At 35.1% G+C, this 24,123-nt stretch overlaps 2 protein-coding genes across 2 annotated transcripts; one reads left to right on the top strand and one right to left on the bottom strand.

Annotated features, from left to right (window-relative positions):
• Window positions 1-10,275: 10,275 nt before the first annotated feature.
• Window positions 10,276-20,117, bottom strand: LOC104884473 (sugar transport protein 13). The gene is made up of 5 exons (XM_010669122.4): window positions 19,804-20,117; window positions 15,467-15,792; window positions 13,065-13,189; window positions 11,665-11,956; window positions 10,276-11,348 (listed from the first exon to the last, which is right to left on the bottom strand). Exons 1-5 carry the CDS (start codon window positions 19,943-19,945, stop codon window positions 10,620-10,622), a joined length of 1,614 nt encoding a protein of 537 aa, XP_010667424.2. The 5' UTR covers window positions 19,946-20,117; the 3' UTR covers window positions 10,276-10,619.
• A 2,179-nt stretch (window positions 20,118-22,296) lies between these two features.
• LOC125495584 (uncharacterized protein At4g04775-like) lies at window positions 22,297-22,785 on the top strand. The gene has a single exon (XM_048640346.1). It carries the CDS (start codon window positions 22,297-22,299, stop codon window positions 22,783-22,785), a length of 489 nt encoding a protein of 162 aa, XP_048496303.1.
• The last annotated feature ends 1,338 nt before the right edge of the window (window positions 22,786-24,123 follow it).

Below are 24,123 nucleotides of genomic sequence, written 5' to 3'. Positions count from 1 at the left end.
ATGAACCAAACACTTCGACCCTTCCTTGGAAGATTGTTGTGGTTTATTTCAATGACATTCTTGTTTATAGCAAGAATGAGGAGGAACATGCTTCACATTTGGAGCAAGCGTTCGAAGTATTGGAGAAAGAAATGCTCTATGGGAACCTAGAAAAATGTCACTTCTTCTCTAATCAAGTGATTTTTCTCGGATTCCTAGTCTCTAATGAGGGAATCAAAGTTGATGATAAGAAAGTGCAAGCTATAAGAGATTGGCCTACCCCTACATCCATCCAACAGATCCGAAGTTTTCATGGCCTAGCTTCATTCTATAGGCGTTTTGTGAGAGATTTTAGTACTCTCATGGCACCCCTAACTGAACTCACCAAGCTTAAACACTTCCAATGGAATCCTCAAGCCCAATTAGCCTTCGAAGAAGTGAAAAGGAGACTAACCACAACCCCCATCCTAGCCCTACCTAGCTTTGAGGAAGTATTTGAAGTGGAGTGTGATGCATCTGGTGTGGGAATAGGTGCGGTCCTTTCTCAAAATGGTCGTCCTTTGGCCTATTTTAGTGAGAAGCTCAATGAAGCTAAGCGTAAGTATTCAACCTATGACAAAGAATTTTATGCTTTGGTTCGTTCATTGGATCATTGGCGCCATTATTTCATTGCTAAGGAGTTTATCCTACATTCTGATCATGAGGCTTTGAAGTACTTGCAAAGCCAACAAAAATTGCAACCGAGACATGCTAAGTGGGTTGAATTCCTACAAGCTTTTCACTTTATTATCAAGCACAACTCTGGTAAAATGAACAAAGGGGCAGATGCCTTATCAAGGAAGTATGTATTGCTGAATTCAATGAGAAGTCAAGTAATTAGACTTGAAATATTGAAGGAGAACTACAAAGATGACCCGGATTTTGGTGAACTGTTCGCTCAATGCCACACTCATGCCCAAGGGGAATATCATCTCTTCGATGGCTTGCTTTTCAAAAACAATCAACTATGTGTTCTTAGGTATAGTGTGCAAGAGTCCCTAATCAAAGAATTTCATGAAGGAGGATTAGCTTGTCATTTTGGGATAGAGAAAACCACAAGCATGGTAAGTGATTACTTTCATTGGCCGAAATTGTGTGCCAAAGAGCAAAAGGCCACTCTTTACCTCAAGGCCTTCACATGCCTTTGCCTACACCCCAAGCCCCATGGGAGGATGTGAGTCTAGATTTCATCACTGGATTGCCATGCTCACAACACCATAAGGATGCCATAATGGTTGTTGTTGATCGATTTTAAAAAGTGGCTCACTTCATTGCAAGCAACACCACTCATGATGCCGTCCAAACTGCATTGTTGTATTTCAAAGAGGTAGTCAAGTTGCATGGTGTTCCAAGGACCATGGTAAGTGATCGAGATTCTAAGTTCTTGAGTCATTTTTGGCTCACTTTGTGGAAGAAAATGGGCACAAAGCTGAAATTTAGCACTTCTAGCCATCAACAAACCGACGGTCAAACTGAAATTGTGAATAGAACTTTAGGCACTTTGCTTAGAGCTCTAGCCACTAAAGGTCCAAGACAATGGGAAGAGATGCTTCCCCATGTTGAGTTCGCCTACAATCGTGTCCCTCATAAGGTAACTGGTCTAAGTCCTTTCGAGATTGTCTATGGTCTCAATCCTTGCACCCCTCTTGATCTTGCACCCTTTCCAACTCACAACAAGTTTAGTATGGAAGCTGATGAAAGAGCACGAGAGATCAAGAAAGTACATGAACTTGTTCGAGCTAGGATCATAAAAGCTAATGAAAAACTCAAGATACATCTAGACAAAAAGAAAAGAGATGTTCAATTTGCATCGGGTGATCTAGTATGGATCCATTTGAGGAAGGAACGTTTCCCTTCCAAGAGGCGTTCTAAGTTGAGTCCAAGGTCATATGGACCATTCAAGGTACTTGAACAAATCAATCATAATGCATATAAGATCGAGCTTCCTGGAGATTATGGAGTTTCAGCTACGTTTAATGTTGTGGATCTTAGTTCCTTTTCATGAGGATTTTGGTGCTATTCCAAGTTTGAGGGCAAACTCTTCTCAATAAGGGGAGGATGATGGCAACGCAGCTCCATTATTGCTCATTAACAAAGCTCATGAACTCATTGCATTGGTAAGTGAAGCTGTGTTTGAGTACAAGTCCATGTCCATGAATTATTCGAAGGAATTAGATACTATTGATAGTGTAGTTTCTAATTAAAGTCGAATGTATTTTCCTTTGATCCATTTAGTTTGTATAAATCTTGTGTTAGGTTTGTTTAATTTTAAGTTGTAATTTCAATTCCCTAAACTTATACTACTAAGTGTCATTGAGTTGTGATGAACTTAGATTTGTACAAGGAGTTTTAGTGTCCTTATGACTGTACCATTTACTGTGCCATTGCAAATGCCAGCGGATGCATAAAAGTCTTAGTGTTAGAAGGATTTAATTGCTGCAAATCATGTGCGAGTCATGTGGAGATTATGGCCATTGCAAAGCTGAAGTTGTTGGAGAAAGTGGTGCGTGGAAATAGAAGTTATGTGGTGGATATTCAAACCCATGATCAGCCACCAAAGAATGTTGGAGTTGGTTCCACAAATCAAGGGCAACTTGCTGAAGTTGTGCGTCGTCCTTGATGCCACTTCGTTGTCCGAAAAGAAGTTAGCAACCATGTTCGTCCATGATCAACACTTAGTGGATTGAATGCATATTTATTTTTTTTATTTTATTTTAGAAAATCAGAAAATTAGGACATGAATTCTTGCATAAATATTTACGGAATTATCAATGAAAGACAATCAAGATTTTATGCCTAATCAACCGAGTTTATCTCAATTTCGAAGTATTCTTGTTTCTTGAATTTGGAAACTAAGAGTGATTTATCCTTTGCTTAATTAGTCCTAGCTAGACTAATTTGTGATCTTAGGAACTTTAATGAACTAAGGTAGTGTGACTGTATCCTTAGAAGATTAAAGATAGCTAATTTATCCACGAACAAACCTTCTAGGCACAGTGTCATTCTCTATGCCAGACAGTGCTATTTTCTGTTCGAATTATTATCCACATTTTGAAACTTGTAAACTTCGAGTGTTACTCCAAGTCTACAACATCTTGGTATCATAGCTGAAGGTTGAAGAAGATATCTTTAACCAATCCTCAAAACCCCAAAACACACACACCCCAAATACAATCCACAACCCACCCCAAAACCACAAACCAAAACCGCTTAAATATGGATTTTGGTGAGCCTTTTAATCCACCAAGCGATTAGAGAGCAACCATGAAGTTGCTGGAGGATGAAAGAAAGGAAAATGAGGCTAGAATGCAACTCTTACAAGAGCAAGTGAGGCAATTAACATGAAGTTGCAAACTCAAAGAGGAGATAGAGAAGGAGACGATCAATCTGATCAAGAGAGTGATGAGACCTTCATGGCTTTTCGAAGGCCTCCACAACAACCCCAACGCCATAACAATGACATTAGGGTTGATATCCCTGATTATGATTGTAAGTTGGATGCTGATGAATTCATAGAATGGATGAGAATAGTGGAGAGGGTGTTTGATTACAAGCAAATACCTCGTGCTTCCGCCTTGCTACAGCCGACCACTTTAACCAGCACACCACTACCTTACTGCGGTGTCCAGCAGCCCCGCGAAGTCCCCACCCCCCCTGATTTCTTATCGTCTCTTCTCGTTTCTTATTTTTGCTCTCTTTACTTTCTCATCTTTTAAATTTGTTTTTTTTTTCTCTTTTTCTTTTTCTTTCTTCTTTTTAATTCCCTTTTGTTTTATTTTTCTTTTTGATTTTCCCATTTTCTTAACACTTCTTTACAATTTGATTGATTGTTGTTATAGGATTGTGCAAGTTGACAACAAAATAATTCAAGTTGGTATTCAAAGAGTGGTGCTATGTGATTGTAGAGCTTATTCAACTCTTCTTTGGGTTGTAAGCCTTTCTATTTTACATGTTTATACTCTTGATAAGACTTTTAAGTTTTTGCTTGAAATTTTGTTTTGATGCCATCTTATTGAGAATCTTTGAGCACATCAATTAAATTTTTGGATTGTTGGACTTTGTTTATGGTTTTCGTGGTGTGTTCTGGCTTTTGGTGGGCGGTTTTGGTGTTCGGTGATTGTTGGAGTTGGTTTCGGTTTCTATTCTAAACTGGTTTCTGCAGTGAGGACACTGTAGATTCTAGCATGGGGGAGGAATATTCTATCTTTTATTTGCTTTCTAGTGTAGATTTTATTGCTTTCGTAGGATGTTGCACGGTTTGTACCTATTAGGAGTGGAGTTTACGTGTAACCAAAAAAATTGTACTGCTTTCTTAGTTGCATTAGCATATTTCATCTCATATTAGATTTCATCTCATTTTAGTTGCATCTATGGGACTACTGCTAAGACTTTTTGAGAACTCTGTTGATATTTTACTACATTTGTTAAGTGTCACTCATCTTGTTCATGATACTTCATAGCACGATTGTTTCGCAACTGATTGTTTGTGGTAAGATTGATTGATCTCTCTCTGGCTCGATTTAACATTACTATGCAGACACCTTAACCTAAGTGAGCTTTTGTGCCTATAAACTGACGTATCTGTGTCAGTTTGTTCTTTCATGTGTGATTAGTTCCTCGTTGTTGCATTGATCTTGACTTTGACTTGGTACTCCTTGATATTTGATAGTGCATACATTTTGATATGATTGAGGCGTTTCATTTGATGATCTTAGCTCCAGAGTTATTCTTTTTTCATATTATCCTTCCTTTAGCCCCGCTGAGCCTTTTCTGACTTTTTGATTGTTACCTACATTACAAGCCTTGACCTCATTTGATTCTTGTCCCAAGCCTAGCTTGGGGAGCGAGTATTAGTGTTGTTTTGGTTTGTATTGAATTGAAGTGCTCTATTTGTGGTTAGAAGAATGGAAAAGTATGTTTAGTGAGCTTTGAAATTGAATTGAAAGTGTGAAAAAGAAACAAAAAAAAAGTGAAAAATGAAATGAAAAAAGATGTGAAAAAGAGTTGTGAAATTAAGTGAAATAAAAAGGGTTATGATTGAATTTCTTAAGTGAAAAGGTTGTTGATTAGATTTGGAGATTGTTGGTTGTTGCATGGAGTTGTATGACTTTCAGGTCATGTTTTCAGTTATATGATGCTCCCCCTTCTTGGTTTTTCCACCACAATTCCCAAATTATTTTCCATACCTTTAACCTCAGCCCCATTACAACCCTTAAAAGTCCTCTTGATCATTATGTATTGTATTGTTGAGTATTGAGTCAAAAAGTCAAAGTTAAAGAGTATTTGCTTCATCTGAGTCGACTTATTTAGGTTAAGAGTCATTACTTACCCTTAAACACATGAGAGATTTGAGTGCATATAACTATAGTGAGGTCTGTCAGGTTTGGTTAAATCCAGCTTGGGGGAGATGGTCTGTGGTATGATTGGAGAGTCGATTGCGATACATGATATGCTATGCGGCTTTGTTCGATATTGTTTGATGCTTGGTTTGTGTCGTGATTATATTTCTTATGTTTTCAATTGAGTGTTTAGCCCTGTTGTAGTCCTATATTGTAGGTTGTCTAACTTTTCCGATGTCTATGTCTTATTGCTTGAGGACAAGCAATGGTTTAGCTTGGGGGAGTTTGATAAGTCATTTATATATAGTTTTTAGGTGTATTTAGGTTGCATTTTAGAGCATTTAGTTTCATATTTAGGTTCATTATTGCATTATATTCTTAAGTTATGCTTTTCTATTCCTATTCGGTATGTTTTCTTGTTTTTGATGAATTTCAGGCATTGAAGACGTATTTGGAGTATGATTAGCTAAACTTGAGGATTAGGAGCACTTGGAAAGAAGCTACAATGCATAAGGATCGTATGGATATGTCATAGTACGAGTTTGAGCAAAAACGAAACGGAAAATCATTAGACGAAAATTTGAAAAAGAGTCACATCTACTCTTCTGATCATAACTTTTGATGTGATTCTTAAAATCGAGTAATTCCAGCAGATTTAGAAACTAGACTTGAAGACTTTCCAACGATAGGTGGCACGCCCCGAGGAGACTTCTAGTCAAGGATTATGCTTTCGGAAGATTGCACTGTTTCTGCTGGAATCTGCCACGCGTACGCGCGGATCACTAATCCGCCTATTAATGATTTATTTAAGACTTTCCTTATCTTGTAAATTACTTTCCTAGTCATATTAGGTGAATATTATTTAGATAGGTTTTCATTCTTTCCTCTCTCTCCTTCCTCTCACGTTATTTTTTCTTAGTTCTAGTTTAGTTTTTCTCCTCTCTTTCCTCTCTTTAGTTTAAACCCTAGTTTTTTCATTTCATCTTAATTCATTAGTTTTATTATTTCTTCTCTCTTTCATGATTTTTTAATTATGTTTCTTTTCTTTAGATGTAGTTTTTATTCTTTATTTCATGATGAGTAGTTTTTATTCTAGGTTTGGGAATCCATGTTTATATGCTATAATTTTGATTGATATTTTATTGTGGTTTATTAGTATTGTTATTTTCTAATTGATTAGTGTTTATATTATAATTTGCAATTGATCAATTTGTTGATTAAATATTGTTAATATCGAGTCATAGATCGAGAGATAGTACTCTTTAGAGGCTTACCTACAATTAGCAAATCTGATTATGTTGAGCGACCGTACTAGCATATGTTGATTTGAGAGCGTTAATGCCTGACCAAGGATTAACTGTGCTCTAGATATCTGATTGATTGACCATTGATATATTTTGATAGATTATAGTTATAAACATGGTGAACCATTACCCTAGATCCTTTTTAGTTTGATTTTCGTAGTTTGATTAGTTTAGAACTTTAATTCAAATATCTGTGATCTTGTTTAGTCTCTCAATACCTTATAAACTAGATTAAAACGACCATCTCTCTGTGGATTCGACCCTACTTACCCTACTACATTGTTAAAAGGTTATGCAGGAATTATTTTTGACGGGTGTACGACAGCCTATCACCCATATAGAGTGTATTACAAGGAAAAATACAGATATTTCCTTACATTGATTGACGATCACACAAGGAACACATGGGGGTTTCTAATGGAACACAAATCTGACTCCCTGGCATAGTTTCAGACCTTCATCAACTATGCCCAAACTCATTTTAACAAGCACATCAAATTCCTAAGGTCGAATAATGCCTTGGAATTTGATGACACTCCTTGCAAACAATTCTTCACTGAGCATGGCATTCTACATTATACATCATGTGTTAAAAGGCCTCAGCAAAATGTTAGGGTTGAGAGAAAGCACAGACATATATTGGAGATAGCAAGGTCTCTTAGGTTCCAAGCTGGACTACCTCTCATGTTTTGGGGTGACTGCATTATGGCTGCTGTGCACATCATTAATAGATTACCCACTCCCATTCTGGAAAACAAAACTCCCTATGAAGCTTTGATCCAAATACCACCTGCATATGACCATCTCAAGGTTTTTGGTTGCCTAGCCTTTGCCTCAAACCCATCATTTCCCACTGATAAGTTTGCTCATAAAGGAGCGAGTTCCATATGTTTTCCTAGGCTATCCCTCACTTCAAAAAGGATACAAATTGTTAAACCATCTAACAAAACATAACTTTGTATCAAGAGATGTAATCTTTCACGAGAACATCTTTCCATACCATTCATCATCTGCTGATGCTTATATGCATCCTATACCCCCGTCAAACCCAGCTACCCAACCACATACCATATTTGATGACCTTCTGCCAACTCTTCCAGATGATACTAGTCACCAGAAATCCACTTTACCTTCCCCCTCCCACACATCAACTCCTTCTCCTACTTCTGTCTCACCACATACTCCACCACCACAAACACATCCCTCTACCCTTATCACCACTCCACCTCATGTACCTCCTCAAAGACACTATACCAGAACCCATGTTTCCCCAATCTGGTTACAAGATTATGTAACCCCTCATACACCTCTCACACTCCCATCTCAAATCTGGCTTCACTATTGTAACCCCTGCCTTTTCCTGCTTCATGACCAAACTTCTTCCCACAAATGATCCTATATCTGTTAAATCAGCTGTCACTCATCTCCACTGGGTTAAGGCTATGAACATTGAGCTTGATGCTTTGGAAAGAAATGGAACATGGACTGTCACCAAGTTACCTAAACGGAAAAATGCCATTGGTTGCAAATGGCTTTTTAAAACAAAGTATCACCCTGATGGTACAATTGAGAGGCATAAATCCAGGCTTGTCATCCTTGGGTGTAAGTAAAAATATGGACAAGACTATGCTGAGACATTTGCCCCAGTAGCTAAAATGACCACAGTTAGGACTCTCCTAGTTGTTGCTGCCATGGAGAATTGGTTGACCTTCCAAATAATGGATGTCACCAATGCCTTTCTCAATCGTGAATTACTGGAGGACATCTATATGAAACTCCCTACTGGTTACACTCATTTTGGTTGCAGACTAACCACACTCACTGATCCTTCTAAGCTTTCGAAACCAGATCCTACTCTTGCATGCAAGCTTCACAAATCTATTTATGGCCTCAAACAGGCCCCTGACAGTTGTTTTCTAAGCTCTCTTCCACACTCCTTCAACTGAGCTTCTTTCAATCCAAATCAAATTATAGCCTATTCGTTCATCACACTTCTTCTCTCATAACAGTGGTACTCATTTATGTGGATGATCTTCTTATATGTGGAAACAACCTTGCTCACATCAACAACCTGAAAACAATGCTCTCTCAAGTCTTCCACATGAAAGACTCATACTCTCTAAGATATTTTTTAGGGTTAGAAGTTGACAGATCTGCAGCTGGCCTCTTTCTCTCTCAAAAAAAAAAAATACACTACAGACATCCTTACTGAATATAACATGCTCAACTCTAAACCATTACTTCTCCCTCTAGATGCTCACCTGAAATTAACACCAGAGAAAGACAATCCCATCCCTGATCCCTCCCTTTACCAAAGACTTCTTGGCAAGTTAATTAACTTAACTATCACCAGGGTCATATAGCCTTCCCAGTGCAACTTCTCTCACAGTTCATGCACCAACCTACTACTGTCCACTTCCAAGCAGCCAAAAGAATTTTGATGTACTTGGTTGGCTCTACATCCCAAGGCATTCTTCTTGCCTCTTCCTCCTCTGCACACCTCACAGCATACTGTGATAGTGATTGGGCCAGTTGCCCCATCACTAGGAGGTCTACTACAGGCTACTGTATCTTCTTAGGTACATCCCAGGTCTCCTGGAAAACAAAAAAAACAACCAGTTGTGGCTAGATCATCTGCTGAAGCCGAATACAGAGCCATGGCTCTTATAACTTGTGAAGTAGCTTGGTTGTCTACTTCACTCAAAGATCTTGGCATTACCAATCTTCCTTCCACTGTGCTTAAATGTAACAATAAAGCTGCCTTGGCCATAGCAACTAATCCAGTATTGCATTCCAAGACCAAACATGTGGAAATCGACTGTCATTATGTTCGAGATCAACTCAAAGCTGGAACCATTGACACTGAATATGTTCCCTTAGATGACCAAGTAGCAGACATACTCACAAAAGCTCTCTTTGTCAAGCAGCACTACACTCATGTCAACAAGCTGGGTGCTAATCCTCCTACGACGCCAGCTTGAGGGGGAGTATTAATGGAAAAATAGCATCTCTATTTTCAATTTTGGCATATTCTCTTTTTGTCATCTTAGGTGTCATGTAATAAGGAAAATTTATACCTTAGTCCTTTGTTGCTTTTTGTCCTTTACTTTCCTAGTACTAGTAGTCTGTAATGGTCAGTGATAGTGGCTGGGCAAATATATCAAAAGGTGAGAAAATATCTCTGCTGAGTTACAAAACTTAGCAGGTGTGTGTTTGTTTGTCTCTGAGAACCTAGGTTGTAAAGGGGTTTATTTGGTTCCATATATACTAATACTCACTTACCAAAAAAAAAAAAGGCCAAGTAGAGGAGAAGAAATGTGCTCGCCAAGTTACATGCCAAACTATGGATACAAAAAGTGTTCGCGGAGTTAAAAGTCATACTTCCTTGTTTTTTAGTTGTATCATTTGTTTTTTCACATTTATCGAGATGATTTATTAAACTTTAATATCTCTAATTACATATAAATAAATAATAATAAAAATTTGATATTTAGAATCTTCGCATTGAGATGAATCTAACAAAATCCTACTTGACTATGTTCTTTCTTACCTAATGATGCGAGATAGCTTAACAAAGTTGGTTGATAAACAGTATCGGAAAGCAAATGGTGCAATTAAAAATAAGAAAGTATTATGATACACATTTTATTCCTCGATATGTAGATTTAAATTGCTTCTTTGTTTAGAAACAATTGTTACCTAGAAAAAACAGAAATTTTACCAAGATTCAATCCAATATAATGTTATAGCTTTCTGCAAACAGTTCGATGTTTTATAGAATGTCACTATGTCAGGAAAACAAATGTGTCCACTCATGGTAGAAGATCCTAGCCCATTGAAGAGTAGGAAGGGCACAAAATTTTGCTACCTATGTACCCCAATTATCGATATCCTATTTACTTGGAAGTAATTGTATAAGAAATGTACTACTACTAACAAATGTATTGAGTCCAAAAGTTTATAGAGCTGCAGCAGACCCATTATTTTGTCCTCCAACTTTGTTGTTCTTTTGAGCATTTTTGATGGCGTTAACCTCAATTCCATCCCTGTAGCGGTGATCGTCCTCCATATATCTCTTCCATAACCAATGATTCTTCCAAACTCGCTCGGTCATCTCCTCAATCGGGACATTTTTAGTTTCGGGGATCAAGAATACGACAAAAATGGACATGATCAACACCCATCCAGAAAAGAAGAGGAAAATCCCGAACTTGAACTTGCAAAGCATGGACAAGAAAGCTTGTCCAATGATAAAGGTGAAGAGCATGTTAACACAAACGGTCACACTCTGCCCTGCTGATCGCGTTTCCAGAGGAAATATCTCCGAAGGAATGAGCCAACCAAGCGGTCCCCAAGACCACGCAAAGGAGGAGACAAAAGTGCATACTAGTATTACAACAAAGATGGCATAACCATGGGAGAGAGAGTTTGAGTGGTCCTTGACTTTAAGACCGAGGATTATAGCTATGATCAATTGTGAGAAGAACATTTGAACTCCAGCCTGGAGGAGAAGAATACGTCGTCCAAGCTTGTCGACAGAGTAAATAGAGACAACAGTTGAGAGGACGTTTACTGCTCCGGTTATGACTGCTGAGTATAAGGACGCATTGGCTCCGAATCCTAAGGTGTTGAATAACACGGGAGCATAGAACATGATTGCGTTGATACCAGTGAATTGTTGGAAGACCTGCCCAGACATAGTAAACAGCCAATTAGTATTAAACTATTTATATTGTAGTTAATGGTGGACTTCTATCCAAGTGAGCCTCTTGCTTCATTTAAAAAATGACAACACAGGCCTAGCAAACAAGTCAAGCCGTGTCAGGTTCTTCTTAACTCGTTTGATTAAATGGGTTGAAAACATCAGGCATTAGATAGCCTGGTAATTTTCGTGTTAGCTAGCTAAAGTGGGATCATTAGGTCGGAAAAACTTTTATCCACTCTAATTAGTAATTACATGAGTAGCTTACATGAATAGTATATGTAGAAACTGATTAAAATACCTGCATTGCAACAGAAATGACAAGCTGAGGGCGATTTCTTCGCTGAAGCAGATTTCTGAAAGGGTGCTTCACTTGCTGAGCCATGCGACTGGCCTCAACTAGTTCCAAAAATTCAGGCTCAATGTTATCAGTACCTCTAATCCTTCTAAGAACTGCTTTACCTTCCTCCAAACGCCCTCTTTCGATAAGACTGTTGGGGGTGTCCGTAACGATCAGAGCTCCCAAGGTGAGTAGGCAAGCTGGAATCCCCGCTAAACCTAATGATACCCTCCATCCATTTCCCCCTTTCATCCTGCATCAAGTTTAACACTTTCATAAGCCAAGATTGTTATAAGCTACAAGTTTAAATCTCTTGTAATCAATAGGAAATTTTGCAAAAACCAGCAAACAAGTATAACCAAAGAATAATTAATTTTGGAAAATGTAAAGTAAGCATTAAAATATTGTATTGTAGGAGAGAGAAAAAGAATAGATAAGAAGGTTTTGGGTGGATTAATAAAATGGATGATAACGTATATCAGATAGGAAAATGTATGACGAGATAGAAAAATATAAAAAACTTAAAGTGATTAGTTATCATATATATGAAAAGAGTGAAAATGTTAAATAGAAATGGCAAAAAAATGTATAACAATTAAAAAGAGAGGTGCTATGATAATCATTAACCATCTCAATTCAACTGTTTAGATTTATCTGAAATTTGCATCATTTAAAATTCGTTTGAACCACTCATCAATTTCATCCAATCGTGTTTGGATCCTCTAGAGTTATAAAATAACTCGATACCGTTGCTTTAACGAAATGAAGGAGGGGAGGACCATATTAATTTAACATTCATAATTATTAGGGACAGTTATGCGTTATTACTCCATTAAAAAATTCACTTTTTGCGCGCACGCAGTCAAACCTAACAAGCTACATGCCATATGATAGAAAATTATTAGTTGGCCACATAAAATTATTCGTTAGCATATGCAGAAGTAAGGTGGGTGAAAAAACGCATTCTACTAAATTAGAACTTTCACACATATTAATATAGTCGAGTTACGTATATAGACAATCTTGTTGACAAGAGGAGAGTAAGAGGAATCCCGATCTTTATATTGCCATTAATAAGGTTTTATAATTGATCACACAACATAATGTTTACGAGATAAAAACATATACCAGATAAAAACTTATACCGTTCCACTAGACAAAGTGATGATCGGTATCATATGAAATAGTACATGAGTGGCATTATATCAGTAGATGGGGAAATTATTTGTGAGGTGGTATGTTTTAACTTTCCTTCTCTTAAAGAATATTGTTTCATGAGAACCAAATTGTAACCAATCTTAAGTAAACATTATTAGAACATAATACTAATATGAATATACTTTAAAAGAAAAAGAGCTTACTTATTGGTGCCATAATTGACCAGGTTGGCAAAAAGAATACCGATGGTGATGTTAAGCTGAAATAAGATATTCAGGCCTCCTCGAATTTGGGTTGGTGCTATCTCTGATAGAAACACGGGAACCGCCTATTATTCATTTAAAAATAAATATTAAAACACATGTACACTAGTTAAGACACACACACATATATTAATAGAAAAGTATAATTCGAACATATAAAGGCATGTATATTATTTCGGACAATATTGTCACAATCAACTAACAAAAGAAATTTTGATCCACTACTATTCACTTAGGATAAGATTAACACCAATCAAAACTACTAGAAACACCCCGAAATTAATTATATTTAGTGTTAGATATCAAAAAGGGACAACAAGAATTAAAAATAATTAATATCTAGTTTTTTTATCATCTATTTGGTGCTGCATATAACCTCCTAAAAAGTAAACTGTTAAGTATTGACTAATTATTAATGACACAATTGACCCATGATTTTGTTGTAATTTGGTCTTAGAAAATACATTTAACACTTATTGTGCATATATGAAACCTGTTAATACAATTAACTTTTACTTTGAACGTAATTTTTGTATATTAGTGTTTTGAGAAAAGAGGTCATGTCAATGACATAATAATATACACCAAAGTTAAAATTCCAGGTCATTTTATAAGATATAAACTATAATCAAATGTACAAAGTAAACATAGATAATGGATAAGAAGGATTGAAAAAGCAATTTCCATCAACTTACATGTGAATAAAATTCACATATGAAAGGGAAAAAGGTCTTAAAGTGGAACTAAAAGTATAATCTTAGCAAAGATGTCCACAAAGTTCCAATTATAAAGCAGACAGTAAGACATATTTGATTTAATTCAAGCATGACGAAGGTGCAAAGAAATCGGATGAATTGGTCCCACTAGATCGACTAATTTAAAGGATAGAGGATGACTGTATATAAAATCTAATTCACATGATATGATGCTCTAAAATTAATCTTGACGACAATAACTTTTTTATAAGAAAGAAATACAGCTAAAAGTGTAGATCACATGTACATATATGTCAAAGTCGAAGTTATTATATTCAAGGTTTTGTAAAGCGGGATGAAAAAATTGTCATGAAAAAGACAAGTCATATAACGCAACGGTCGTTCATGGATTTTGATCTATGGTGTCGTAAATTGGTCATTCTTAATGGTGTCGCCGTGTCGGTCAATGCACTAACAAAGATTAATTGTATGGGACCAGTAAATAACTAATCACCCAATCTGATTTTAGCAAGTGATAGCACCTGGTTGGTTTTTTTTCATTCTGATCCAACATTTTTGGGTCAATGCTCCATTAGAAATAGAGTATTAAAAAACTATTAAAACTGATGAGTTAGATCCCACTATTTATTTATTTCTATTAGTAATGGGTTGTTGACCCACTGGGTAGATAATGTTTTTTCCACATTTTTTATCTTGGTAATTTTTAGTTGTTTTTCCCTAAATTTTTTAGACAAGATTTTTAATTATGAAGATATTTAACTATGTAAATTATTTACTATGGAGTGATTTGGAACTCCAATTTTCTTACTTTATATTTGACTAATTGATGATTGATTATCAACTTAGTTCTCCTAAGACTTGTGTAATTGATGTTAAATTTAAGGTCTACTTCATGCTATATTGCTAAAGAGTTGTTTTTCCTAAGACTTAGGGAGTACTTGTTAAGTGAACAAAGTAAAGGATGTCGTATATATTTTTTATCAATACGGTGAGTTGGCAATATTGGGATTGTCAACTAACTTTGAAATATAGATTTACATTTGGCCTTCTGTAATTAAAATTTATGTCTCAATAATCCCTTATGAAATTCATCAGGAAAAAATATACAATCATGCAGATATTGACGAATTTCATGTCCAACAATGTGAATTAGAAGTTTGTGGCTTTGAGAAACCACTTGCTAGATTTTAAGTTGTTCTGTAGTTGTATTCTTCAAGCTAAGTCCACCAAAGTAGACTAATTTAATTTTCAAACAAATAATATTCATATTTTAAATATGCAAAAGCTTTTTTTATAGATTTTTTTGATACCAAGCTAGTTGATGCCCGAGTCTAAAACATCATAATCAATTTGTCCCCAATAATGTCATTGATTTGTTTTTTTACTCTTTTATACAATTATATGTTTTTTTTTTAATAAGTAACAGAATCCACTTATTTATAAAAAGACAATGACTAAATAACTTAAATAAAAATTGATGTACCATATTTGTATTTCACATTTAGCCGTCGATAATTTTTTTTATATAAAAACAAATGACAAAGTGGTAGAAACAATCAACCTAATTCAAAAAAGTGCCAACAGTAAAAATAAAATCCAAATACCATGAATAGTAAAAAAAGGTACCTGATTGGCAAAGCCAACACCGCAACCAAGCAAAAGCCTGCCAACAATAAGCATAGCAAGATCTTGAGCAGCCGCATTAAGTGCGACACCAACAATGAAAAATACTCCAGCAATCAACATAGTTAGCCTCCTTCCCAATTGTCTGGTTGTATACGATGCAAAGAATGTTGCAACCAATGCAGCAAGGTATAAAGATGATGTGAACAATTGGAGCCCTTCATTGTCATATTCACAGTAGTTACTCTGGTTTGCATTCGGTAAATTCTTTTTTCGGAACACCACTGGAAAAAATTTCTTCAAAAATGGGTCCATTGATGTCACTCCTCCTGACATTATAGACGGATCAGATTTCATTATTATTATATTGAAACAAAGTTGTGATATAATTTATTATTGAATTGATATCAATGTATATTCTTAAATTATCCCTGATTATAATTTTTACAAATCAATAATTAAAAATAGAAATTCAATGTGGTACATGAATAATGTGTGTACGAGCCATCATGTTTAGGCATTGTGAAGCAATGTTAAATATAAAAAGTTGCAAAAAGACATTAATAAAAAAAAATTGATCAACGATTCCAACTACCACAGAACTATATCAATTATAATTTCAAGTTTTTGAATAAACTATAATAAGCGCTTTGCCTTTTCACATGAGCTTGTCCACTACGTACAAATGATTCATGAATTGAAGCTTTTAGACCTTAGTAAGAAAGTTTGAGAAGTTCAAGAAGAAAATATCCTTTACTTGTCCTTAGTAGGGCCTGTTCGGCAAAAGTAGCTGTTGGGTAGCTGTTGGCTGTTGGAGTAGCTGTTAGCTGTTCGGGTGGTTGTTAGCTGTCGGCTCGTAGCTGTTAGCTCTTAGCTGTGAAAGTAGTTGTTTACAATATAAGTGTTCGGTAAAAGTAGCTGTTATGCTTATATATCATAAAAAATAACATATTTTTTAATTATAATATATTATATGATTAATTATTATTGATTATTTTATGGTTAAATTAAATTTCAATATATGAACACAATGCATTATTTTTCTTTTACTATGATGTCCTTAAATTTGTTTATGTATAGTTTTGTCTTTTTAACTAGATCCCACTCCATTTAATACTTGTACTTCTATTTCATCTCTCATATTACTTCCAATAAAAATCAACTAGCTATACTTGTTGGAATTCTCTGGAGATTTCATGCTTGAAGATGGAACTTTCTGAATTCTCTCTCTTCTAATTTCAGATCTGGGTTCTCAAAATTTTTTTTCTCTTTCCTTCACTTAACTCTCAAACATTTCAGATCATCTTCTTCCTTTTCATTGTTCTGTGCTTCTTCTTCTTTTTTTTTCCATTCTTTTTCCCCAAACATGTCCTTTTGTGGTTAATCTTTCTAGGATTCACATTTTTCCTCTAATATGAGTATAAAGTGGTCAATTTTTTTTCTCTTTCCTTCATTTAACTCTCAAACATTTCAGATCATCTTCTTCGTTTTCATTGTTCTGTGCTTCTTCTTCTTTTTCCCCCAAACATGTCCTTTTGTGGTTAATCTTTCTAGGATTCACATTTTTCCTCTAATATGAGTATAAAGTGGTCAAATTTCGAAGATGATGGTATTTTTCGGATGTATCTTTCATTTCATACGAGTTTTTTTTTTTATTATTTTGAAAGATCTTTTCATACCAGATGATATTTCAGGAAAAGTGAAGAAGAAATAGCACCAAAGATATGTTTCCAGAAATTCATTATATTTTGGAAAATACTTGTGCGATTTATTGGTATTCCCAAATTAATCCATAAAAAGTGAAATTTTTTATGATATATTCAGGGTATTTTTTTCCTTAAAAAACTGAAAAAAAAAAACTTGGAACGCTATCTTGGTATCTTGAACGTCATATTTTGTAGCGTTCATGAAAAGCTGGCAAAAAGCTACTTGAAACACTAACCACTACTTCAACCTCTGGCATGCCAAACACACAATTAGTGTTTTGACTAAGTCAAAACACTAAAAGCTACTCGAAAAGCTGTCGCCGAACACGCCCGTAGTTTGCACCATACATAAAAAAAAAAAGCCACACTTGTTCTTAAGTGAACTAATCAAATGGCACAGGTCATAGTTTTGATTTACTACCGTTGTCGATCGTTCACTTATTATTAAGTTATAACAAATAAAGAAGACGTTAAAAAGCATGTGAACAGGCAACTTTCAATTTTACACTTGACAATATTTTCCTAATCCAACATAATTTAAGGGTAAAAGATTATACGTAATTTATAAAATCTCATCATATGTAGTTAATTCCAACCTAAACATGTGAAAGATCTTATATTGGAAATTACAGATTTTGTCATATTGACAAAAATTGCACGTCTTTGCAAATTATTACTGTTCATGTTTGCTGTAAATACACATGAGTCATGACTACTGATATGGAAAAATGACTTGAAAAGAGAAAAAAGAAAATACTACTAATTGCTTATACTGGAATTCAATTTCCGAATGATCAGGCAACTAATTTAATATTTTGACGAAAGATATTATCCTGCATCTAGCTGATTTGTAGTAGGTGAGCAAAGACAAGTCACATATTAGATTCTAATTCTGTAACACTCTTTCACATCCTAACAAATAAAACAAAAACTTTTGCCGATTTTGGTGCCTAGAAAACCCGTTGGATTAAGAGTCTTGCAAAATCTTCATTTGGGAGACATCATGGTCGTTCAACTTTTTTTTCAATGACAAAAGTGCCCCTACCATGTGTGGGATTTTGTACGTACTTAACAAAGGTGTATCCATAATTTTCAATGTCATATTATTGGTGATTTCTTACTTGACTTGTGATTTTCCTTCTAGACCTTATTATTATTATGTAATACTAGCTTTACATGTATGCAATGTATTTAATAACGTGTGATAACATATTAAGTAGAAAAATAAATTAATTGGATGAGAATACTGTATTTACATTTTGTATTCTTAAAAAATTGATATTTCAGTTTAAATATCCAATTTTTCCCTTTTTTTTCATTCAAATGAAACGGTTAGTTATCTCCTTTTTTTTTCTTTTATTCTTTTTTTATTTTTTGGTGTCTTGCATGTGTTGTCTTATATAATAGAGAATGTATAAATATATGTATTTAGAGTATCATACACTTACCGTTTTTATTGTAAAGTGGAAAAAAGTTCAACAAGACTAGAGATAATTTTAAGGTCTCATTACATTGATGCATCCAGTACTATCTAAAGCCTAAAGTGTATATTGAAATTAGTTAAGTGACTGGACTATAAATTTTATTGAAAAATTCTTTCATAAATAAAAAATTTGCCTAATGTTGTACATGGACGAACCAGTAATCAACATCTTTTTCCAAAAATTTAGTCTTCCAAAATTATTTTCATATATATCATTAGCAAGAGAGAAAATATCTTGTACTGTTAGACTGAAAACAACTCTTTAATTTATGTATTTCTCTTTTCATATATTTTCAAAAAGAAAAATTGATTTTACTATTTTTTCTTGCCAAATGGGTAAACGAGCAAAAAGATTGATTTTGCTACTCTTAATCTTACAATTAATTTTACAAAACAGCCCTATTTAAAACGGGGGAAAAGTTACTCTTTAAAAAAAAAAAAATTCCAACATAAATAGAGTCATTTATACTGGGAACTGGGAAGTCCAATCAAGGAATGCAATCATACCATATATGTTAAAATACAAAGAAAGGTGTGAACTTTAACAAAATCCCTTGTTTACATACCTTTTCAATATACTAAAAGATGGAAAACAAAAGAAAAATATAAAAAAATTACTCTATATATTTTTTTGGGTAATGCTAAATGCAGCCCTTAGGGCTGCATATAAGCATTAAATACATTTCCTAAACTAGTATAAAGTTGGTTATTTATGACAAAAAGCATGCATTTATCAAGATCATTAATGCTTGTTTTACAAAATAATTTCCATTTATAGGTTCTTATATGCAGCCCTAAGGGCTGCATTTAGCTTTTCCCATTTTTTTTCTAGTAACATTCCAACAAAAACCATATAGTATTAGTATCATCAATAATTATGCATGAAACTGAAAGGTTTGAAGGTTATTAGCAAACAACGCATATCTCGTTTACCTTTTAATAATGATATAAAAATATAAATAAAAAATCTTAAAAATAAAACATAATTTATAAATTATCTTATTAACGTAAAGTTGGAGTCCTTGCAAATAGGAAAAAATTTGGGGATTCCTTCTCTGACCAAGGAATGATACTCGATCCTACGAGCTCTAGGGTCGAAGGTGAATATAAGTTATGCAAACACCACGGCCAGATAAATAAAGAAAACAAACCTGAAATACCGACGTCATAGCCAAACATGAGGCCACCAGTGGCAGCCATGATACAAGAAATGATGACAATCGGCGTAATCTTCGCCTCAAAAACAACTCCTCCGGCGCCGTTTACCGGCGCTGCAAGCCCTCCGCCTGCCATTGCTTTAAGTGTCTTGTATTTGGAGTTTGTTTGAGATGTGTAAAGTTCTGTGATAATGTGTTGTGTGAGACTATATGTGGAGTTGAACAGAGACTTGTAAGTGGTGTATTTATAGAGGCGAGGGTGTGATTGGGGTAGGAGGAGAGAGGAAAATAAGGTTAATCCAAATGACGTTAAAAGTGGGAGTTACAAGTTTCTAATGTGTGAATGCCTGAAATAGGGTTGGATAGGATCTGTGAGTTCAAATCCCATTGTTTAGGATATTTACACGTGTAATTGTTGACTTGGACTTTCTATTGTTAGTTCTAATTTTATTATTTTCTATATAGGCGGCCTTCCAGCTCGTCAACTTGGAAGACTCATCTCAAGTCGTATTTATCTTTCCTTTTTACTCTATTTATTATGAATATAAAGGGAAAAAAAAAAATACGAAAGCTTTAACTTTTTTTTTTTACAGATATTCTTGAAAAAGACAGTCTCACATTATTGTTAATGTGAGACCCACTGATATAATGCTAACAATGTAATTAGTTAATCGCTTATACCCAATGTTCTCAGGATCGGGATCTATCCTACTTTGGATCATAGGGATTAGTAGGATCGAAGCGGTGGGATCTGATCGTATGATCGTAAAATCCTACAATTCCGTAAAATAGAGATAATTATGCTAGAATATGATCAAAAATTCATGTTAGAAATAACATGCAAGCAAAATCTAAATGAAAAAATATAATATGTGAAATTACTTTATGATTTTTTTATGGTAGAATCGAATCGTATTAAGATCCGACCATGTGATTTTTTGAGGTTGGATAGGATTGAAAGATCATACAAGGTAACTTCCTACGTAGGATCGGGATCAGCGAGGTCCTTCCGGATCGTAGAATCGTAGTATCGTAAAATGCGGATCAGGATTTTAACAACAATGCTTGTACCTATTAGTTATGTTAGTAAAATCATCATTTTTTCCCTCAATTTATATTTTCTCTTTATTCTGTCAACGCTTATTTTTCTCTCCAATGCCCCTCTCCTCTACCAACTCTCATTTCTCTCTCTTTTACCCCTCCCATTTTTCTATCCTTTGTACTGCCATTATTCTCTCCACCACCCAATTCCCAATACTCTCTAAAGCTTGCATCTCTTTCTTTTTCTTTCTTTCCTTTTTTTTCAACATTTGAAACTTTCACCTAACGTACTTTTTTGCGTCTTTTTTCAATCTTGATGATGGAAGTTTGATGATACTTAGTTTAGTTTATCCCGCTTAAACAACGATATTGTTGCATCAAAGTCAAGTAAATATATTCTTAATTCCTTTCTAGTAAAAATAAGTATAATCTTAATTTTAAAAGCTCATTGTTTCCCTCTCAACGGGTAAAAATTCTAATGTATCACTTATTATAAGTTATGGTTTATATAAGTAAATAGTTACATATTTCGTTCTACCATATGTTTTAGGTAAGTAGTTATAGTTTTCTGTTAATTAGCTATCGTTTTCAAGTAGATAGTTTTTGGTTATGGGTAACTAGTTAAATTTGTTATTAGTTATAGTTATGGTACACTTCCTCCGTTTTTTATTAAGATGTTATACTTTTCATATCACGGACTTCTAGGTAAGTTTTGGAGAGGAGAGAGATAGAGTGAATGGAAAACAAAAGGGTCCCATGTGAAAATGTGATAGGAGTGACATAGAGAGAAGTTATTACCCAAAATAAAAGTGTAACATCTAATTTAAAACTTCATAAAATAGAAAATGTAACATCTAAAAAGAAACGGAGGAAGTATTTCTAAAGTTTTAGCAATTATAGTTTTTTGTTATTAGTAATTGTTTACACATTATTAGTTATATTTTTAAAAATAAATATTTAAAAGAGTGTTTTGTCATAACAAACCTTTTAAAAGTGTCATTTTGTGAGAAACAACCTTATAAAATTTATTTTCTGAAAAACAACCTTTAAACTCAATTTTTTCGTAAGATCAGACCTGATGCCTATTTTCCGGCATTGACTGGGATTTTCGAGCCTTGACTTTTTTTTACCCCCCTCCCTATCTTTTATTCTACTTGGTATTAAATTTCCCTCCAATTTCATTCTTATAACCACCCTTATATAACTACTTCTTCTCTCTCTTCCTCATCAACCCCAAATTCAAAAATTCCCCAAACAAAATCCCTAAATCTGATTTGCTTTATTTTAGGGTTCTTCAATTGGTAAGTTTATGATTTTTCATCTCAATTAATTTCTCCTTGTTCATAACATTTAGGGTTATCTTTTCAATTGAATTAGGGCTTACCTTATCAATTGAATAAGGACATTCCTTTGAACTTAATCTGTTTTTTTCTTTTTTGTAGTGTTATGGTGAAATGCGGTTGTGGATTTGCAGTTGCAACAAGGACATCATGGACTCATGATAACCCAGGCAGAAAGTTTAGAGCTTGCAAATTTTACAACCATGAAACAGGTCAAAGGAGGTGTAAAACGTTTGAGTGGGTTGATGAGGGCCAAACTGATTGGCAAAGAGAAGTCATGTATGTGCTTGTTGCAGAGAAGCATAGGTTAGCCACTGATAACATCATCATCAAGGCAAGGCTGGTTTGTGTGGAGCATGAAAAGAATAGGCTAAATCATGACCTTGAGAAGCTGAGGAAGAAGCCATTAATGAGGAAGAAAGAATCTTTTGCTAGGAATGAAACTGTAGGTTGTAAAATGGTTTCCATTTGTGTTTTACTTTATGTAATTGTGAGTTTCATGTTTGTGAAAGTGTTTGTGTGGCTGTGCTATGTAATATTGACCAAATGTCATGGTCCTTCTATGGAACGAAAAGACTGTGTTTTTTTTCCCTAACATGTCAGTGTAATTTCATCATCATTATTGAACTAACATTTTGTGAAAATCAAGTTCCAACCACAAAACAAAGGTTGCAACAAAAACCAATATATAAGCATTAGAAGCAAATCATTCATTTGAAGTTACATTAGTTCCAAAAACCATCATTGAACGAACATTAGTTCCAAAAACAAAGAGTATGAACTACTATTAGTTCCAAAAACCAACAGTCAACTAGTTTTAACTAATTAATAATCCAACACAAAATTCCTAGGCAAGCTAATAAGTACTGTCGTTTCAAGTCTGAGAAGCATCCACAGGGGCAGAACATGAAATTGAGTGTTGAGATGCATTGACTTGCTCATTTAGCTGTTCCCTCCATCCTCTGGCAGTGTTCTTTTTTGTTGTTGCTCCCTTCTTCCTTTTGTCCTTCTTGGCACCTGAAGTGGAGGGACCATGGGCATCTGTTCTACCACCTGAGTTTCTTGAAACAGCAGCATTAGGTGCATTTCTTGAACCAGCAGTCCTTGTTGCCCTGGCAGTTTGAGAAGCATTAGCTGAAGTTGAGGCACCCTCATTGCTACCACCAACATTTCTTGAACAAGCATTAGTGGTGGAATTAGGCCTCCCAACCATCTTCTTTGGGACATCAGACTTGTCCAAAGGTGGATTCTTCCACTTCACAACATTGTGACCTAGCCCACCACATCTACTACAATGTTTCTGCTTCTTTGCCCTTTTCACATTTCTTTCTTCATCCTCACCTATTTCCTTTCTTCTCTTGTGCTTTGATGGCCACCCAGGTAGCCACCTGTGTGGTGGAGGCAAAGGTTTAGGATGAGGTATTACATCCCACTGTTGTTGTCATGGCATGGCTCTAAAGCTAGGAGCATAGGCCTTTGAATATGTTTGAACATGATATGCAGGGTGTATGAAGTACTCCTCATAGTTCAATCTCCTCTTCTGCATACATGCCAAGGCATGCCAACATGGTATGCCCATGAGTTGCCACCTGAAACAAGTGCACTCTTGTTGCTCCAAATTAACCACATATGTATCATCCTCATGGTCAACCTTAAATTCACGCAAATTTGCTTCACTAATCTTCATGTGTGTTGCTTCTTGCAAGCCTCACTCCACCATCTTCACTACTGATGGCATGATGACACCACTAAAACTTTTTAACCCCTCCTTTTTGAGAAAAACCTACCCATAACATATCTACGGATCCATTCCATGAGTTGTAGAATTGGCTTAGTCCTTGCCTCTCTCAATACACTGTTGAAGCTCTCACAACAATTATTGAGAAGCATTCCAGATTTGGAAGCAGTACTCAATGCATGCCTGGACCAATGG

This window comes from Beta vulgaris, chromosome 3, assembly GCF_026745355.1.
Source record: "Beta vulgaris subsp. vulgaris cultivar EL10 chromosome 3, EL10.2, whole genome shotgun sequence".
Lineage (NCBI taxonomy): Eukaryota > Viridiplantae > Streptophyta > Magnoliopsida > Caryophyllales > Amaranthaceae > Beta > Beta vulgaris.
This window is presented reverse-complemented; position numbering and strand designations above follow the sequence as displayed.